General features: G+C 48.9%; 1 protein-coding gene across 2 annotated transcripts in view; it reads right to left on the reverse strand.

Moving 5' to 3' along the window:
* Positions 1-9,816: 9,816 nt before the first annotated feature.
* FKBP1A (FKBP prolyl isomerase 1A) overlaps positions 9,817-15,427 on the reverse strand; it is a 28,464-nt gene continuing 22,853 nt past the window's right edge. The window contains exons 3-5 of one of the 2 annotated variants that reach the window (XM_033153829.1): positions 11,391-11,503; positions 10,659-10,793; positions 9,817-10,160 (exon numbers count right to left, since the gene is read on the reverse strand). In XM_033153829.1, coding sequence (XP_033009720.1) covers positions 10,665-10,793; positions 11,391-11,503 — 242 coding nt within the window. In that variant the 3' untranslated portion in view covers positions 9,817-10,160; positions 10,659-10,664. Of the gene's footprint in view, positions 10,161-10,628; positions 10,794-11,390; positions 11,504-15,427 lie in introns of both variants that reach the window. The other variant, XM_033153828.1, reaches the window with a different exon arrangement.

A 15,427-nucleotide genomic window follows, 5' to 3' on the forward strand; every position in this document is an offset into this window, starting at 1 on the left:
GTCCAAGAAAACATACTACTCAATTTTGCCCATTTTCTAGCAACCTGCTGGATATAGACCTGGCCTCACTCAGCAAGGCAATCTGGAAGTTCTTGTGAGCGAATGTGTCACAGATTCTGCTCACCAGAGGCCATACCTCTCCGAGCTCGAATTTGAATGGGCAACCCCGACATCCTTCAGCAGATTCGGCACCTGATAAATCAAGGAAGCTGTCTAAAGTATAATTACATGCAGCGCTGCCTAGTAGGCAGGTCAGCCCTGGAGACAAATGGGGAAGCCAGATGCCATAGTCCTTAACTAACCTGCTGTTATCACATCCATTTCCGGTGACAACTCTCCGTGCTTCACTGTGTTGCCATGAATGAGGTGTCCTTGGGATCCTGTGCTATTCATTACATAAGCATTTTGTACTCTTTTAATGTCTTGTGCCCATTTCACAGAGGGAGATTGCGTAATACCACCGGGTTACCCGTTCTCCGTTGCTGTGAGTCAACGGCAGAGATTGAAAGAGAAGCCAACAGTATGAAGTCTCCACGCTCCGTTTTGGTCTTAAAGCAGCAGACGGGCAGTCCATCAGGAAGTTCTACTGCACAGACCCCATTGGAGGAAAAAATGGGAGCTGCAGAGACTTTTAAATATATATCCAAATGCTCTTTTATCTGAGTTTATTTGTTCACAACATAGGTAAAGGTAAAGGGACCCCTGACCATTAGGTCCAGTCTTGGACGACTCTGGGGTTGCACACTCATCTCACTCTATAGGCCGAAGGAGTCGGCATTTGTCCACAGACAGCTTCCGGGTCATGTGGCCAGCATGACTAAGCCGCTTCTGGCAAACCAGAGCAGCGCAAGGAAATGTCGTTTACCTTCCCTCCGGAGTGGTACCTATTTATCTACTTGCACTTTGACCTGCTTCCGAACTGCTAGGTTGGCAGGAGCAGGGACCAAGCAATGGGAGCTCACCCCGTCGCAGGCATTCGAACCGCCAACCTTCTGATCGGAAAGCCCTAGGCTCAGTGGTTTAGACCACAGTGCCACCCATGTCGCTGCAAATGGCTTTAGGTATCTATTTATCTATGTGCACTTTGACATGCTTTCGAACTGCTAGGTGGGCAGGAGCAGGGACCGAGCAACGGGAGCTCACCCCGTCATGGGGATTCGAACCGCTGACCTTCTGATCGGCAAGCCCTAGGCTCTGTGGTTTAACCCACAGCACCACCCACGCCCCTGTATTCACAACATAGAATCTTGGTATTTTAAAAAAGTTTCAGGCAGTCACTATTTTGCAGGATGAATTCAAATGTACCAAATAGGTTTGTACCAAACAGGTTTCATAGTGTTTTCATGTACAGGTACCGGTAGGTGGTAATGAGTAGAACTGAGGGGGAGAGAGACTTTCTGCAGGAAATTGATTTTCCACCAGCCTTGCCCTACCCCCATGGGCGTAGCCATGAATTTTGTTGGGGGGGGGGAGGACTTAGTTAGGGAGGAAGAAACGACGTGATTGGTCAGCTAGTTAAGTATCTCTATTATTTTACTTGATCGGGAAGCAGCTGACTCCCCCCTCCCCCCCCCCGCTATGCCCATGCCCTACCCTTCAGCCCGGGGAGCCTTTCCCAGACCGTGACTTTGAGAACAGCAGAAGCCGCTGGGAAGAAAGGAGTTTTGGGGTAGCTTTTAAGAATAATTTTATAAGTTGTGTGTCCTTGTTTCTCAATTTGCTCCTTTTACATGGTTATGAATGTTTTGCAATATTTTATTCATTGTGATTTGCTGTTATTTTTCTTGATTATAGATTAGTAATTCTTTATTGTAATTGATAAGTGTAAACTGTTTATTATTTTCTCATGTTTAATTTTACTGTTTACTACTGGTTTCTAATGGATTATTGAAAATTGCTTTGTTTGATGATGGCGGTTCCCTCACTGCAAGAAGACAAGTTACAGGGAACTGGGCAGAGGGCCTTCTCGGTAGTGGCACCCGCCCTGTGGAACGCCCTCCCACCAGATGTCAAAGAGAAAAACTACCACCAGACTTTTTGAAGACATCTGAAGGCAGCCCTGTTTAGGGAAGCTTTTAATGTTTTAATGGATTACTGTATTTTAATATTTTGTTGGAAGCCACCCAGAGTGGCTGGGGAAGCCCAGCCAGATGGGCGGGGTATAAATAATAAAATTTATTGGCACAAGGAGAAGGGGACGACAGAGGATGAGATGGTTGGACAGTGTTCTCGAAGCAACTAGCATGAGTTTGGCCAAACTGCGGGAGGCAGTGGAAGATAGGCATGCCTGGCGTGCTCTGGTCCATGGGGTCACAAAGAGTCGGACACAACTGAACGACTGAACAACAACAACAACTATTATTATTATTATTATTATTATTATTATTATTATTATTGCAAGGAAAACCAAACTGGATCCCGTTGAACTCTTTATCAGAGAATCCATGGAGCCATGTAATGCCTGCCCTCTGCCATAGGAATTTAAGAAGAGCTGGCTGCTGGATCCGGCCAACAACGGCCCATCTAGTCCAGCATCCTGTTCTCACTTTGGCCAACCAGATGCCCTAATGGGTAGTACAAATTGATCAGACTTGCTGTGCCTGCGATGATCTTGTATCCTTGGCATATCGTGTTTAGTGTATAGTATTATGGACTGATGAAGCTGTTATGAAACCTGCTTAACACCCCGAGCACAGGTCTTCTGAACAATTGTACTACTTTCGCCATGGGACGGTGAGAAGGTGCTCGTCTGCGACTACTACTCTCGTAGGAGCCCTGCCTCTACATATGGCCTTGTGAAGAACCCGTTCTTGCCACCGTTCCCACTTACACGACTTTGCGCTTCCAGTAGATAACTATCTACTGTGCTGTGACACTGTCATTCTACACATTATTGGCAGAGTTGTGCCACTAGTTGACTGTATGTTTTAAGTATCTCCAGGCTTTGATAAGCAAAATAAACTGCAACGTGCATAACCAAGTAAAAATGTCCTTTATATTTGCACTTTATTTTGCTTAACTAAGTAAAATTGTCTTTTATATTTGCAAGCCGGTTTGGCGTTTTTGGTTTTGTTGTACTGTAGGTCGTTGCAACACCTGATACTTTTTTTGTATACTAAGGAGGGCCAGAACCACCACAAAGTGGTGGTGGTGATGAAATAGAAGGGGAAGGCCATGGCTCAGTGGCAGACCCTCTGCATGCCAAAGGGCCCAGGTTCAATACCCAACGGAGACCGTGGTCGATGGCCCTGAAAGCTGCTGAGAGATCGAGGAGAACCAGCGGAACCGCAGGCTGCTTTTGCGACTCACCACTTTGCACCACCCGAACCGAAGTTCACGAAAGCCGACGCCTGAATATACGTGTTTGTTTTTAAGGTGCCACAAGACTTTGTTGTTTTTGCTGCAGGAGACAAGCCCTCTGGAAATGGAAACTTTCTGTAATGGAACCCAAGGGAGGAGGAGAAGGAGCAGCAGCAGCAACAACAAACATCACAACTCAGGAATGCTCTTTGCAAACTCTGTCTGTGTCAACCCTTTCCTCGTCTCCCCTCTTTGTGCCACCAGGGGGCACTCCTGCTGTGGATGTTGGGCTCGCCCTGCCCCTCAGCATCTCCACCAGCTGTGTAGGCATCAGACTACAGTTCCCATCGGCACCCTGTCCCTCCAGGTGTTTTCCCGACTACAACTCCCACCAGTCCCAGCCAGCATGCCGACGGGCATTGTAGTCCGACAGCATCTGAAGGGCACCCGGTTGCCAAAATCCAGCCTAAGCCTATCTTAGCTGGATTAAATTCACAATTAACATTTTAGTTAAATGTTATATATTTGTGCGGGGGGTGGGGGCAATTTTTGATATGAGTTTTTATTGAAACTTTTCGAGGGCCTTCTCAGTGGTGGCACCCACCCTGGAACACCCTCCCATCAGATGCTAAGGAAATAAACTATACAACCTTTAGAAGACATCTGAAGGCAGTCCTGTATAGGGAGGTTTTTAATGTTTGACATTTTATTGTATTTTTAATATTCTGTTGGAAGCCGCGCAGAGCGGCTGGGGAAACCCAGCCAGATGGGCAGTGTATATGTAATAAATTATTATTTTATTATTATTCCTTGGGAGGAGCCAGGTGGGGGGTTTATCAGGCAGAGCAAGCGGACAAGGCAGCAGCCGGATTGGCTCCATGCCACCTGAGCTCATGCGCAACTCGAAAGCAATTAATTAGATGAGTGAACAGTTTACCTGATAGAAACCAGGCTAATCTTCTCACACGACTTAGCCTGTCTTCCAGGCCACTACAAAGCTGGCGCAGGAACGCCAAGCAAATCCGCGTGGCCTCCGAAGCTTTGCACATGCGGGAGAATTTAATATTGAACCGTTTGGAAGCCCATTTGCAATGGGCGCCTTTTGTTCAGTTAAGCTCTTGGCAGCGAGGGTGTCCCAAGACCTCAGGTGAACTTGCTTTTAGCCACAAGACCACAAAGCAGCTGCAACAGCCCAGGTTGGCTCGGAGGGTGCTGGAGAGAAGGATGGGTGAATCCAGGCCACTAGCCAGAGCTGGGTCTTCACATGCACACCCGGAGAGCTCTGGGCACGGGGATGTTTATCGCGTAACTCACCAAGGCATCAAAAGATGGCAAGCGTGTGTCAGTGAGGCATCAAAACCACCCACTCACAATTCACCCGATGTGACAAACACTTTGCTTCAAGGGACTCACTCAGCGGCGAGTCATTGTTGAGTAGAAATCAAGAGATGGCAGAGATATCCAATGTGACCCAACCAGAATGTAAGAGCCTGCTGGATCAGGCCAACGGCCCATCTAATCCGGCATCCTCTGGACAAGAGGGTGGTGCTGTGGTCTAAACCACTGAGCCTCTTGGGCTTGCCGATTGGAAGGTCGGCGGTTCAAATCCCCGCAATGACGGGGTGAGCTCCCGTTGCTCGGTCCCAGCTCCTGCCCACCTAGCAGTTCGAAAGCACGTCAAAGTGCAAGTAGATAAATAGGTACCGCTCTGGCGGGAAGGTAAACGGCGTTTCCGTGCGCTGCTTTGGTTCGCCAAAAGCGGCTTAGTCATGCTGGCCACATGACCCGGAAGCTGTACGCCGCCTCACTCGGCCAGTAAAGCGAGATGAGCGCCGCAACCCCAGAGTCGTCTGCGACTGGACCTAATGGTCAGGGGTCCCTTTACCTTTAACCATCCAGGGATCCTTTACCATTTACCATTACCCTCTGCCCACAGCAGGTGGTCACATGCAAGATCCGAGCACAAGAGCAGTTTTCCCCTTCTGCTGTTTCCAAACGTTGGTATTCAGAAGCACTGCTGCCCCCAACGGTGGAGGGCAGAGCATTGCCATCCTGGCAGGTGCTCATAGATAGCCCTCGCCACCTTGAATTTTCCTAACCCTCTTTTGGAAGCCACCCAGGTTGGTGGCCGTCACTGCCTCTTGTGGGAGAGAGTTGCACAGTTTAACTAAGTAGAAAATTCTTTCCAGTAGCACCTTAGAGACCAACTGAGCTCATATCAAGAACAAACTCAGTTGGTCTCTAAGGTGCTACTGGAAAGAATTTTCTATTTTGTTTCGACTATGGCAGACCAACACGGCTACCCACCTGTAACAGTTTAACTATGCACTGCACATCGGCATGGGAGCTTCCTCTGCTTGTATGTACAGCATTGTTGCTAACAGCGTTTCAGAAGCCTTTGAACTGGTGTATCAGGAAAGATTGCCATCTGACCACAACCACCTCGGGCTAAATAGACTGCTGTGCCACTTGCCCCAATGGCGGCCTTGCAGACCTCCTGCTCCCACCTCAGTGCGAAGGAGGAAGTCAGACGCGTCGGGTGCCATCGATTTACCTCGCCCACATGAGCCAGCGCCAAGTGTGATTAAAGCAGAACGAAGCAAAGGAACTGATTAGGAAAAGGGGGAAAGGTTTGCTTGGGTTCTTGCCGAGATTTTGTAACGCATCTTTGAACAAGAGAGAGCTCATGCGGGTCAAGGTGCCGAGACAGACCTTTCCGCAGCCTGACTCTACCAGATGTTGGATCTCAGCTCCGTCACCATGGCTGTGAACATCTGGAAGGCATCTTCTTACTTCCGGATGCTGCCAAGGAAGAATCGGAACACTCTATACCAGGCATCCCCAAACTCGGCCCGCCCGACGTTTTGGGACTACATCTCCCATCATCCCTAGCTAACAGGACCAGTGGTCAAGGATGATGGGAATTGTAGTCCCAAAACATCTGGAGGGCTGAGTTTGGGGGTGCCTGCTCTATACTTTCAAACAAACCTTAAATTGCCCCAAGATTTCATTGTACGGCGTGTTTCATCCAGCTTGCACTAGGTGAGGTGGGGTCCCAGGGAGGCGACACAAACCACCCGAGGCCGACCCCTATGCAGGAATTGCTCAGTTCCCTCTAGGTTTCATTAGCTGCCAGCCATGTTTTCAGATTCGAAAGGTTGAAGCAGGAGCCAAGATCACCAGAATGATGCAGCCTCCTGAGACATGGTCGCAGGAAGAAAATGAACAGGCCCTGATGTTTCTCTCTGCCCCCCCCCAAAAAAACCACAAAGTCAACGAGACTCCAAAACAGCGCAAGGGCAGATGAACAAATTTTGGAAGAGAGACAAGATGCCAACGGGTTGTTTTTCAGCTGCCAACCGCAAGGGATTTCTCAATTCTAAGTTGCTTGTGATGAAGCAATGATCCCGAGATCTTATCAACAATGCTGTTCATTCAGCATCACAAGGCAAATTGTATTTGCAGTCTGTTTAGCGGGTGGGTGAGGGGGTCCTGCAATATTAATCCGTTTCATGCCTATCCCGTGTTTTGGGGCGCTACTGTTGTAATTTATTGCATTATTTCTGCCAATTACACTGATGGCCTTACACCAGTTACAGGTCGCATGGACTTTTTGGGGTTTTGTACAATAGCGTCTGGGCTTTCTCGCTACTCAGCAACATCCGAGAGCTAAGACCGCAACCTCCTTAAGCAGAACCATCTCCGCGCAGAGAGACTAATCCTCCGTACCAAGCAGAGAGGTGGCACTCAAGGCTTTACAAAACACTTGCTGCTCGTCTCAAGTGGCAGGCCGGGAGGAGACTGTAACAGATTTACCATAATGCAATTAGATGTCCACCAGGGCAAGCCGATCTGTCAGTGACACTCCTAAGGCAGGAGAGGGAGGGGGCTCAAAGGGGAGCACATACTTGTTGCGCGCGGAGGGAGGAAACGGGATCTTGTGCTTCTCGCTTTCCAAAGTTCTGTGTCCTTCTCGCTTTCCAAAGTTCCCAGCCTCAGTTTCACGGGACTGGAAACCTTAAAATGCCCCAGGACAGAGGAAGATGGATGAGACAAGCAGTGCCACCAACACAGGGCTATTTAAAAGAAGGATCCCAGTATATTTCCGAGCACAATTCAAAATGTTGGTGCTGACCTTTAAAGCCCTAAACGGCCTCGGTCCATTATACCTGAAGGAGCGTCTCCACCCCCATTGTCCAGCCCGGACACTGAGATCCAGCGCCGAGGGCCTTCTGGTGGTTCCCTCCCTGCGAGAAGCCAAGTTACAGGGAACCAGGCAGAGCGCCTTCTCGGTGGTGGCGCCCGCCCTGTGGAACGCCCTCCCACCAGATGTCAAGGAAATAAACAACTATCAGAATTTTAGAAGACATCTGAAGGCAGCCCTGTTTAGGGAAGTTTTTAATGTCTGGTGTTTTATCGTGTTTTTAATATTTTGTTGGAAGCCGCCCAGAGTGGCTGGGGAAACCCAGCCAGATGGGCGGGGAATACTACTACTACTAATAATAATAATAATAGTAATAATAATAATAATAATATCCAGGGACAGTACACATAGGTATTAGCTTGTTTCTACCTCCTTTTCTTAATGGTAACACGGACCATTCATAATGTAGGATTAGTCTTCACAGCTACAGTAACTAACTAGAACATTGATCCTGCTCACGCTGACACAGAAAAAGCATTTTGGTCTCTGAAATTTATTCTGATTGTGCAGATAAAATATAACTGATGGAATTCTACAGGATGTGCTTCTACTGTGTTTGAAAAGAAGTCAAGAGCCAAGGATCCCCCCCCCCATGCACCTCCAGATGGTTCAGATGTCAGGCACCATCCTGGCGCCCGGGCACCTTCACTTGGTTGCAAGTGGTTGAAAGCTAGGTGCAAAATGCGCCTGCCTAATTTCAAACGCTGCCTCCAGGTATCTTAAGACTACAGATCCCACCAAGCCCGGGCAGCAGTCAGGGAAGGAGAGCCAGTGTGGTGTAGTGGTTAAGAGCAGTAGACTCGTAATCTGGTGAACTGGGTTCGCATCTCCGCTCTTCCACATGCAGCTGCTGGGTGACCTTGGGGGTTAGTCACACTTCTTTGAAGTCTCTCAGCCCCACTCACCTCACAGAGTGTTTGTTGTGGGGGAGGAAGGGAAAGGAGAAGGTTAGCCGCTTTGAGACTCCTTCGGGTAGTGATAAAGCGGGATATCAAACCAAAATTCCTCCTCCGTCATAGCCCTAACTGCTGGAGCAGCAGTCAGCAAACTTTTCCAGCAGGGTCACTGTCCCTCAGACCTTGTGGGGGGCCGGACGATATCTTGAAAAAAAATATGAACGAATTCCTATGCCCCACAAATAACCCAGAGATGCATTTTAAATAAAAGCACACATTCTACTCATGTAAAAACACGCTGATTCCCAGACCATTTGCGAGCTGCATTTAGAAGGCAATTGGGCCGCATCCGGCCCCTGGGCCTTAGTTTGGGGACCCCTGTGCTGGAGGGCACAGTGCTGCTGTAAGAAGACAATATGCCAGGTTCTTGGCAGCTGATCTGAGCTGGTATGCTGGAATTCTACCTTGGCGCAGGGCTATCCATACACCTCATGCCTAAACCGCGGGCACAAACTCTTTGCAGAAGCTAGGCTGACGCATGGCTGGATGGGGACCTGCCTTGGGTGGCACGATGCGAAGGAAAGAATAGGACAACCAATAAAAATGCCGGAGGGCAACCCATTTCCCGGAGCAGTAAGTGGAGGCAATAACCAAGACAAACAACATGCCCAGAGTTGAGAAAAGCCAGCGTAAAGCATTTTTATTGCAATAATAAAACTCTATGTGTTTACGTGGTGATGGTGGTGGAGGAGGCTGAGGAAGAGGCAGCGGCAATTCTCTTACCAAAACTCACTACGTGAGGGGATGGGGTGGGGATCAGCAGGACACCAGGACGGGGGTCGGTGCAATGCCCAGGAGGCTGTGGCAAGCTGCGATGACCAGCATCAGATCTCCGTTAAGAACTCTCTACGGTGTGTCTGCACTCGGGGGCAACCCCCACCCCACCCCACCCCCGTGGGGAGAGCAGCACCTTTCGAAGTCCTTGAATTTAGCTAGCTGCGGGGATTCAGACTGCCAAAAGGTAAAAATATTCTGAGAATCCAGTAGAAAACACCACGCACCACAATACTGGCAGGGGGCGACGGAAGAGGTCAATGAGCTGGGGGAGAGCGCTGCCCCCAGAGCAACAAGGTGGGCGCTACATCACCATGGAAAATGCCCCTTCCCAAAGATGGTAGTGAGGGGGGGCCAGGGGTGGGAGGGTGGGGGGAAGAGTCCCTTGTGGCCCCAAGTTTCAGGCAGAGAACCGTATCAACTCCTATGACTGAGGCTTCCCGGTGATTCAGACCTCGACAGCCTCTCAAACTGCTTTGTATGGCTTTGCAGCGGAAAAAATCGGTTTTTAATACAATAAGGTACTTCCCCAAAACAGAAACGAAACAAAGGCTTGCCTCGTTTCAAGCGACTTTTCCTATATAACGTGAACCAACCAGTATATTTACTAGCAATGCTCGATCATACACAACTCAAGTCTACACCAAAAAATATATATAATAAGATTAAAGAACCTGACCAAAAAAAACAAAACAACAAAAAAAACAACCCCAAAACAAGTGAACAGATAAGCTGAGGTTTTACAGCATGTCGCTTAAAAATGTCAAATATTGGAAGGAAACAAGGAAGGAGAATCAGAAGCAGAGCCGAGTGACCCAAAAACATTCAAATCAGGGTGGATGTAGTGGACAGCTGGGAAAGCTCCATACAAATTCATGTGCATTCATCTTGAAGCAGAGATTTCTGGATTTCTCCATGTGCCAAACCTGTCAAGGCAAAAAAGGGGGGGACACCTGCTTTAGAGTTTGCCCTTTGAGGGGGGGGGAGCTGCTCTGTACTGTACAGAGCATGAGAGAGAGAGAGAAAGGGGCAGGCAGGCAGAGAAAACAGGAGCAAGTGCCAAAATAAAAAAGAGGTGGAGAAGATCCGACACCTCAGCCCTATTTACCCAAGGCGTTGCACCCATTAGTTGCCCAGGCAACCCTGCTCAGGTGCCAAGTTCAGCTCTGGCAGGAAGCTCTCAATCTCCTGCTATTGCCACTTATGGCAAGATAGTCACCCTTTGTGCCAGGCTGGTGAATGGGTCCGGGATGCCTCGTTCAAAAGATCCCTCGCTTTCTGCGCAGAGGCCTCCCGACACCTGCCTCTCCCTGAGCCGCTCAAGGTGCCTCTTCTCTCTCTCTCTCTCTTTCCCACAAACACAAAACGAGGAGTCTTCCGATACCGTCACCTACCCCGGAGCAGGGAAATGGAAGAACACACGCCTCTTGTCATTCCATTTTTATAAGCTCCACGTCAAAAATTAGGGTGGCATTGGGTGGGATGATACCCGGGTGTCCGGTGGGGCCGTAGGCGTAGTCTGGCGAGATTATCATCTTGGCTCGCTGCCCAACGCTCATCTGCAAAAGGAACACAGCAGGCAGTTAGAGCGGATGCAGCCCGTTTCCCTCCCCAGAAGGTGTCTGAATCCCCGTTTCTGAAACACAGAGACCAGAAATGGCAAGGTGTACAATAGGGGGACAAAGGAAGGTCTGGCTGCGTCTGAGCAAAAAAAACAACAACCGTGAGACACTGGCTGGCCACATCCCTCATCTTCCCTCCATTCCAGCAACGAGGACAAGGCAGACAGGCTTAGCTGCAAAATATTCCCAGAAGAACGCAGATGCCTCCATTTCTTGTCTGCATCCACCTCCGTTCTTACCATGAGATGGCTGGCATGATATGCAAATCTCACCACTGTGACTCACATGCAAAAGGCAGGGATGAGAACAGAGGTTGTTCTCTCCAGGTAAACCCCACTGAGCTCATTACAAGCTATAGATCCCAATTGCGGGGGGGGGGGGAGAATCCCAGGCCGACCAAAAATATCGCCCCATCCCTTTCAGCCACCAACCTTCCCGCTTTGTGCACAGATCCCAGAAGGGAGGAGGAGCCCCCAACTCTCCTCTCCGCCCAACTCCTGCTACTTGGCACTGTTCAAACCTGCAGCAGCACACCTGGGCAACCCCTTCTTCCCAGCCACGGATGACCTCCTGTTTGCCCATCACAAACTTGAATGGCTTGTTCCTGTCACGGGACGAGTCGAACTTCTTTCCATCCTCCAGCATACCTGCGACGGAAAAGGAAGCGCACGTCACCTTGGGGGCAAATACACCCAAGAGAAACATTTCCCAGGAGGATCGTGCCAGCAAAGTAAACAAATTGGACACGTCAAAAAGCACATGGCTCTCAACTGGTGTGGGGAGAGGAATTCAGATGGCAGGTTAATTCAGAGAGACAGATTTCAGTTGGTAACGTTCAACTACAGTGGAAACTCAGAGCGCTGTTGAACTTGAACGTTTCGGCTCCCAGGTGATCAAAAACCAGATGTGATTGTTCCGGTTTTCAAATGATTTTCAGAAGCCGAACGTCTAGTGCGGCTTCTGATTGGCTGCAGGACGCTGCTGCAGCCAATCAGAAACTGCGTACTGGTTTTTCGAACGGATTAAATTCAAAAACAAATTACGATTGTAATACCAACTCGGTAACCAGGCACCAGGGAGACGCTCTCCACAAATATGGAGTCCGACCCCCTTTTTTCTTCAGATCCCTTCTCAGTGATCCTTCAGTGAATCCCACAGACTTCCTCAGCCCTCTTCCCCAACTGAATGGAAGTCTAATTCGCCTTTGTGTTTGCACATATTTCTGCTATTTCTTCCTTCCTTCAATTCCTCCTTGCAGAGGAAAATTTGGCTTATAAGCTGCTTGGGGCAGAGGATATGTCCTTTTGTTTTACTGACATTATAAAACAACAGAGACATTGGGGGGGGGGGACACACCCCAGAAGTAAAGCTCACCCAAGCAAGTACAAGGAACTAAACAGCAGAGGGGCAGAATCCAGGGTGGGATCCAGCATCAATGGGGCATTCCGGTTGGTTTGAACGTGATCAACTTTATTGGCAAATCAAGGAATCACAGCAGAATGCAGGAGATTCTCTCTCTCTCTCTCTCTCTCTCTCTCTCTTTCTTTCTTTCTCTCTCACACACACCCCGCAATGAATGAAGAGTGGCAAGGTCCTTTTTTTGCCATGAACACTGGATTCAAATACAGTCGTACCTCGGGTTACATCCGCTTCGGCTTATGTATTTTCGGGTTACGTACTCCGGTAACCCGGAAGTGTTTTTCGGTGCGCGCACATTCTGTGCAGTTCGTGCATGCGCAAAGCGCGATTTTCGGGTCGCGTACTTTTCGGGTTACGAACAGCACCCCGGAACCAATTAAGTACGTAACTCGAGGTACCACTGTATGCTCCAAATCACATAGGGTCTGATTCAGCCCATGTTTCTCACCGCTTGAGCTCAAGTCACCATCCCACCTCCTGTCAGCAGGAAAGGGCGCCTTGGAGCAAGAGTCCACAAACCCTACATGCCAGGTGGAGGGAGCTCTTTGGTGGAGACCCACACTTCCTGCCCCCCACCCACCCACCCAGAAGGGGGAATCCCCAGGGCTCACAGCTAGCAATCCAAGAGCTCAGTCCCAGCAGGAGAAGGCAGGCAGCCGAGCCAGCAGAGACTCAAACAAGTGCAGGAAGTAGACGTCATTAAATCCTGAGTCCACACTTCCTGCGCCCTTTCATATCTTTTTTGGCTTCCAAGCACGTTTTGCTGACTGTGGCTGAACAAATACGGCCAGACTCCCTTCACCTGCTGGACACGACACTCAGCCAGTAACAACTGCTCGGCGTCTCCTATGAGTCGGGCGCCACAGTTTTTCCAACCCTCTGTTGAGTTTCTGTTCACAGGATTAAAGTGAAAAAGTTTGCTTAGCTGAACTGTGCCTGCATCCGTAATGGGGTACACGGAATATCCTGAAAAACATTAAGACCAACTGGCACCAGACAGACAGCTTCAAGCCAAGCCGCCCGTAACTCTCTCGCACACTGAGGTGTAAACATACCATCTCAGGACTATTTAATTGCTCATCTTCCAACATTGTGTATGCAATCAAATGCCAACAGTGCCCTTCAGCTCTCTATATTGGACAAACAGGCCAAACCCTACGCCAAAGGATAAAGGGACATAAATCTGATATCAGGAATCACAAGACAGAGAAACCAGTAGGAGAACACTTCAGTCTCCCAGGATATTTTATAAAAGATCTCAAAGTAGCTGTCTTAATACAAAGAAATTTCAGAAATAGACTGGAAAGAGAAGTGGCTGAATTGCAACTAATCACCAAACTTAAAACCATGGAGAAACCTGGTCTGAACAAAGACATTGGATTCTTATCTCATTATACATGACAAGGCTATCTTTAGCCATCTCACCCCTTGCTTTTCCCTGCAAGACCAATTGCAGCCGTTATCAACAGGTTTTCCACACCTATCAGCTGATCACCCATTCCCACCCCCCTTCTGAGTAATACCCCTCCCCACCCTCTCACTATATATAAGGGTCTGGTGACTTCCGTTTCAGTGTATCTGAAGAAGTGTGCATGCACACGAAAGCTCATACCAAGAACAAACTTAGTTGGTCTCTAAGGTGCTACTGGAAAGAATTTTTTATTTTATTTTGTTTTGACTATGGCAGACCAACACGGCTACCCACCTGTAACTGAGGTGTAACAGTTGGTGGAAATGTTCAAAGTCCGTTCTTTACTTAAATATCTGAGCCTCAGCTCTCACCAGTTTTCCAAAGGAAATAAAAATACAAAATATATGAGCAGAGGTGATATCCATTTTGAAAATCCGTATGTTGGAACAGGAGCGCAAGCATGCATGTCCAGTTCTCTAACTGAAGTTTTAACACCGGCTTGACCCTTGTGAGATCTAGTGAAACCCGGCAAAATTTGGGATTGAGCTGCCTTACATAACGCAAGCAATTCTGAACCTTTTGTGCTGCCAGATGAAAATATGCTCTCGCCCTTCCCATTTTCCTGAGCTCTGGTGAGTAAACAAAGAGAAAGACCCCACAGCCAAAAAAGCCAGCCGGGGTCCCCCGGCCCCCAATTAGCCAGGATTCCTCAAACCACATTCATGTCTGCACAATGCCTCCCCCAATTCACTGCTGGAAGGAAAAAGGAATTACAAGACAGGGATTTGGTTACCAGCACGTCATGCAGAGACCAGAACAGCCCCCTCTGCCCCACCTAGAGAGGCAAGAGACCCACCACCTGGCTGGCATCTGCTGAATGTTGAGAGCCCAAGACCCCAACTGCAATGTGTCCTTCAAGGAAAGGCGCTGTTTCTAAAGCACTGTGACATTTTCCAGTAGCGGGGCATGAGGATACTTTTTCTCGGCCAGCCCAGGGTTATCCAAAATCAGCCTTGTGCCCCAAGTTCACGTTTAAATAAAGAGGTCACAGAAACAACCAGACCCAACGTGACCAAGTTTGCTACAAGACATCAAGTTTGGTTGATGAAACCACAGAGCGACGGCGTCTTGGATGCAAAGGAAGTTCACCAAACGAGAGCACGGCAACATTAACTTGTGTCTCCCTTGCCCCACATCGCCTCTGAGAAGCAGGGGAGAGAATGGATAACAAGCCTTTAAAGGTAAAGGTAAAAGGACCCCTGACTGTTAGGTCCAGTTGCGGACGACTCTGGAGTTGTGGCGCTCATCTTGCTTTATTGGCCGAGGGAGCCGGCGTACAGCTTCTTTGTCATGCGGCCAGCATGACTAAGCCGCTTCTGGCGAACTAGAGCAGCACACAGAAACGCCGTTTACCTTCCCACTGGAGTGGTACCTATTTATCTACTTGCACTTTGACGTGCTTTCGATCTGCTAGGTGGGCAAGATCTGGGACCGAGCAACGGGAGCTCACCCCGTGGCAGGGATTCGAACCACCGACCTTCTGATCAGCAAGCCCTAGGCTCTGTTGTTTAACCCACAGAGAGACCTGGTCTGAACAAAGACATTGGATTCTTATCTCATTATACACGACAAAGCTATTTTTAGCCATCTCACCCCTTGCTTTTTCCTGTAAAACCAATTGCAGTCGTTAACAACAGGTTTTCCACACCCATCAGCCAATCCCCCATTCCCAACACCCTTC

Source organism: Lacerta agilis, chromosome 6, assembly GCF_009819535.1.
Source record: "Lacerta agilis isolate rLacAgi1 chromosome 6, rLacAgi1.pri, whole genome shotgun sequence".
Lineage (NCBI taxonomy): Eukaryota > Metazoa > Chordata > Lepidosauria > Squamata > Lacertidae > Lacerta > Lacerta agilis.